Source organism: Triticum dicoccoides, chromosome 2B, assembly GCF_002162155.2.
Source record: "Triticum dicoccoides isolate Atlit2015 ecotype Zavitan chromosome 2B, WEW_v2.0, whole genome shotgun sequence".
Lineage (NCBI taxonomy): Eukaryota > Viridiplantae > Streptophyta > Magnoliopsida > Poales > Poaceae > Triticum > Triticum dicoccoides.
The window spans coordinates 777960540-777965335 of record NC_041383.1 but is presented as its reverse complement, the minus strand read 5'-3'; the positions used below and the strand labels follow the sequence as shown (position 1 = coordinate 777965335).

Below are 4796 nucleotides of genomic sequence, written 5' to 3'. Positions count from 1 at the left end.
CGCGCCAGTTTCAGACCTTTCGGTTAAGCACTTGATAACCCTTGATCGATCTCGTGAAATTAAGAACATGCTCCTCCGCACACTCCGCATTTGCAAGCACCTCCTGCATCATCACCATCTCATCTATTTAGTCCTCCTCGTCACGCGACTCAACATAGTGCTCGTATATGTACTCCATATATGAATCCACCGCTTCAAAAAAGAAGGGACAACAATATTTAGCTCGGGCAATTTATCGAACAGTTGTCGGGCATGGTGAGCATCGTAGGAGCGGATGGTACCTATGCAGCGATCGGAGGAGAGGTGTGGGACGACGGCGGAGGAGAAGCGGCATGGAGCCGGGGTGTACCGTTGGAGGTGACCGGCTCGTCGAGTTCTGGCAGGGGTGCGGTGTGGCGGCCGGGGTGGTGGGGCGGTGAAGGCAAGAGAGAAAGAATGAAGGAGCTAAAATGGGATGATGGACGCACGGGGTGCGGGAGGGGTTTTTTGTGGGGTTTTGGGTGAGCCGGGGGTGTCGGGGTCCTACGTGGCTGCTGTCTGGACTCCCGCAAGCCCAACCCCCTCCCCTCACTTTGTCTTGTGTTTGCCAAAATAAGTATGTCCGTACCGCTCGGCGAACCGATGCAGACCCACGTTGGTTGGCTCCACACGTTTGAACTGCACAGTCCAAATGGTTGCGGGCGGTTTGAGGGTCCGCTTTGAAAATGGCTTGAAAAGACATCGCTAACTTGTCTACCTAGTCAACTAGACACCATCCTGATTTGTGGGTATGAGTTGTTGGATTTTTTTATAGAGTACTCCCTCCGTCCTTCAAATAGTGTACTTCCAACTTTATTGAAGGGTCAAACTATCTCAAAATTTGACCGATTTTATGCAAAAATATATTAATGTTTGTGAAACCAAATAGGTATACGATGAAAATATATTTTATCATATGAATCTAATGCTACTAATTTGATGGCATAAATATAGTTATATTATTGTATAAATACAAACATAAAAAAATTTGACTTTCCAACAAAGTTGGAAGTATACTCTTTTAAGGACGGAGAGAGTAATATTGTTACAATGTCACAACTAACAGGTAAATGTGGCAACAAGCGACTATTAGTGGGTGGTTAGGACTCACAAGTCATGTACCCCTGGCCCACTAGATTTTGACGCCTTTTTTACCTCATTAAATCTATTTTCTTTCTCGACGTGGAACGAAAACATTCCAATGACAGCGAGGTATCTCCGCAACTTTAGTCTTCAGATCAGCTAAAAAAACTTCGGTTGGCAATCTGAGTTGTTGTTTCTAGAGCAAAGATGCAGGATTTATAAAGAAATGAAGCAACGTTATTACTAAGTCAAACAGAATGGATAAAATGTGCATGACTTGCAGCCGTCCGTTGAACACAAAAGATGTTCGATATAAACTAAATACCATGTGTAGTTGGAGCAGCGATTGGGACCTGCAATTAAGAATGTGTATTTGCGAGATGAACGATTAGCAATGTATTAGGTCGTAATCATGTGTTAGGACTCGCACGGTCGCACCGATGAAAACATACATGAGTAATAAAAACAGTCCGAAAGCTTGGAATCCTTTTCACACGTTGTTATCATTGACTGCTGAAAGCAACTCTTAGATGGAGCACAGCTGGATAGCTTTGGAGTTCAGGGTTTCAATTGGTAAATGTAAAGATGCACGAGAGACCAACCTGAATTTTTCATCTCTTTGTGCCTGACTTGCTTAATGCAAATCGTCATAGGCATCCTGTAGTTGTGTGAAAGAGTAGCGCCGAAGAATCTGAAATATTCAGCAAACATGCGAGCATCCGCGTCAAGTTCATAACTTGAACCCGGGCAGACTAGTTTTGCCAAAAGGAACCTAGCCATCTAAACTGTGCTTAGTTTGCAGTAGTACATCATCAACTTTCTATTCAGATCATCAACTGAAGACTGGATGAGCAGCTGTGCTATTTAGATCTGATTGTTTTTTTTATCACCGTTGAAGATGAATCCATCAATTGAAAAAATAACTGCAGCAATTCTATCTGGTCCTTCTCCACGTTTTTCTTTTAAGAACTTGATGATTTTCCTTTCTGAACAACATACTGTAATTCTAATTCTGTATTTGTACATTACAAACTAAGCAGATGCACAGGCACATGCAGGTGTGCCGTGCAGCTGCCGGATCACCGGCGCAACTCACGCCTTACACGTCCATCCATATATATATAACCCACGCCGTTGATCACCGGTGCAGTTAGCCTGATCAATTGGCGTGCAGGAAGGAAGGCCACCTACAAAGTGTACAATGGCGGGAACCGGCAGCGCGCGTCGATCAGCAGATGACGCACGAGTTGGGGTCCTCCTCGGCGCTGTGAGCGAGGTGGTACAGGTGCGGGTGGTACGGCGGCGGCGGGTACCAGTACGTCGGGTACTCCACCGGCTTACCCGCGTCGTTCTTGTCGCCCTCCTTCTTCTCCTCCTTGGCCGGGCCAACGGAGAAGATCTGCGCCGTGGGGAAGGGCTTGCTGCGCAGCCTGGCCACGACGGCGATGGGGTCGACGGTGCCGACGACCGTCATCTTCTGGTCCTTCATGTCCACGGCGATGTGGTCGATCCCTGAGGAAGTGAGGGTTGTTGTCGTCAGAACTAGTGTCAAATTCAGCTAATTTCCCCCATGACCAAGACAAAGCAGAGCAAGAAGACGAGAGAAACAGGGGATTACTACCATGGAGCGCGGAGACCACCTTGATGGCCTTCTGCTTCTGCCTGTCGTCGTGCACGTCCAGCTTCAGCACGACCTGAATTGCGCAACCGTCAAAGAACAAAACAAGATCAGCAAAACCGGCCGTGTGCAATCAGAATCCGAGGAGGGGAGAAATCCCAGTTCGGTCGCCTGCAAGCAATCACCTTCATGGCTGCCATCGATCCAAATAGCAAAACCAACACTGTTCGCTGGATTAGGAATGGTTGGACGGAACTGAGCGGCGTGCGGCGCTGCTGACTGTAGGTCTGGGCTACGATCGAGCTCTATGGTGTGCTGCTGCGGGGGTGGGAGGTGTGACGGCGCGGGGGCGGGTCAATTTATAGGCAGGGGCCGTGGCAGTCACCAGCCTTGCGCACCAAGGTCTTGGACTCGGGCGTCCGCGGTGTGTGTGTGGCGCGGAGGCGGAGGCGTGTGCGCGTGGATATGGCCGCGCGCGACGACTTGCCGGAGTCTTCGTGCACGTCACTTGTCCGGTCTGATGTAATAGTCACTACTGCAACAGCGACGGCGCGTGGTTAGACAGGCACCACCGGCGGCCGCCAGCCATACATGGTCGGAGAAAAGAGAGGGAAATTACGAGATCATTGCGTGACACCGGCCGTTCGTGATTTGGATGCTACTACATGAGTCAATTACACCAATGGTGTTAGAACTTGACGTAAATGGTCACTTTGGTGCTAGAAGTTGTGGTGTACATCAAAGTGGTGGAAAAACTTGGCTTGGGCGTGCAAATACGGTGCATATCCGGTTTTGTATACATAATCTGTGTTGACTAGGCGCGTGGGGTCCGCTGTCAGCCAGTGAACCAGGAAGAATGTTTTTTTCCTGAAAACCCCCTCAAAAAAATATATAATTTTGACAAAAAGACTATGGATGTGGCATTTTACTTCTCTACGCCCAGTCCAGACTGTCAGTATTAACAGGAAAAGATTTAGGGCAGGTTTTGAACTCGCGACCACAGGATAGGAAAACAACCGGCTAACCACTCCACCCTACACGTTGATTAGTTTTTTTGATAAACTACACGTTGATTAGTTGTTTTTTAGGGATAGACTTAATTAGTAAACAATGATAACGACGGAGTAAATATTTAGCATTTTTTTTTGAGGTGTAGTAAATATTTAGCAATAACGCTTATGGAGCTTAAATGGGCTGCAGATATTGCAGCCCATTTTGCACAAGCTATATTTATAAGATATTTTAAAATGTACATCATAAAAATTATGTTATCAATACTATGTAAATAAAAAAATGAAATATATACCCATGTATGTATAAAATATTTAGTTAATACGGATATTAAAATGTATCTTAGATGCAATGTTTAATGTATACAAAAGAAGTATACACTCATGGCTTATATATAATTTTAAAATGATGAATATAAACATTTACTTAAAATCTATAATTACTCACATGTCTATATTTTTTTACTCATGACTTATATTTGAAAACAGCATATATTTTGAATATTATACATGATTGAATATACATATCAAAAGTTTAAAATGAAAATTATGAATATTTTTAATTATAAAAGTTGAACTATACAAATGTTCTTTAATTATTGAAATGGTTGTATAATAAAAACAATATTTATAAATGTAATTTAAAAATAAATTGTATCATTTTAAAAATTTGTACATTTTTACAATTCATAAATATTTTCAATATGCCAGTGTGTATTGGAATAATACACGAACAAGTTTTAAAAAATAAGGTATGTCGTTTGTATGCTTGGCAGTTTTGAAAATAAATATACCAATGTTTTGAAAATAACACATGAACATTTTTATTTAATATACATTTTAAATTTCTGTATTATCTAAACATTTTATATAGTACATGGGTGTATATTTAAATGTTTTTATTTAGTAATCATGGTTTGTTTGTATAATATTTATAGCACACATACATTTAAACATAAATCGCACTCTTGACCATCAATGCCAATTTTAGAATCCCAATTTTAGAATCCCAAATGGAGACGATGCAATGAGATGTGGTTCTTTTTGTTTGGTTTATGTAAAATGTA

At 42.9% G+C, this 4796-nt stretch overlaps 1 protein-coding gene across 1 annotated transcript; it reads right to left on the bottom strand.

The window, feature by feature from the left end:
* Positions 1-2295: 2295 nt before the first annotated feature.
* LOC119368765 (heavy metal-associated isoprenylated plant protein 39-like) lies at positions 2296-3064 on the bottom strand. The gene is made up of 3 exons (XM_037633925.1): positions 2905-3064; positions 2723-2795; positions 2296-2613 (listed from the first exon to the last, which is right to left on the bottom strand). Exons 1-3 carry the CDS (start codon positions 2917-2919, stop codon positions 2330-2332), a joined length of 372 nt encoding a protein of 123 aa, XP_037489822.1. The 5' UTR covers positions 2920-3064; the 3' UTR covers positions 2296-2329.
* Between the last annotated feature and the right edge of the window lie 1732 nt (positions 3065-4796).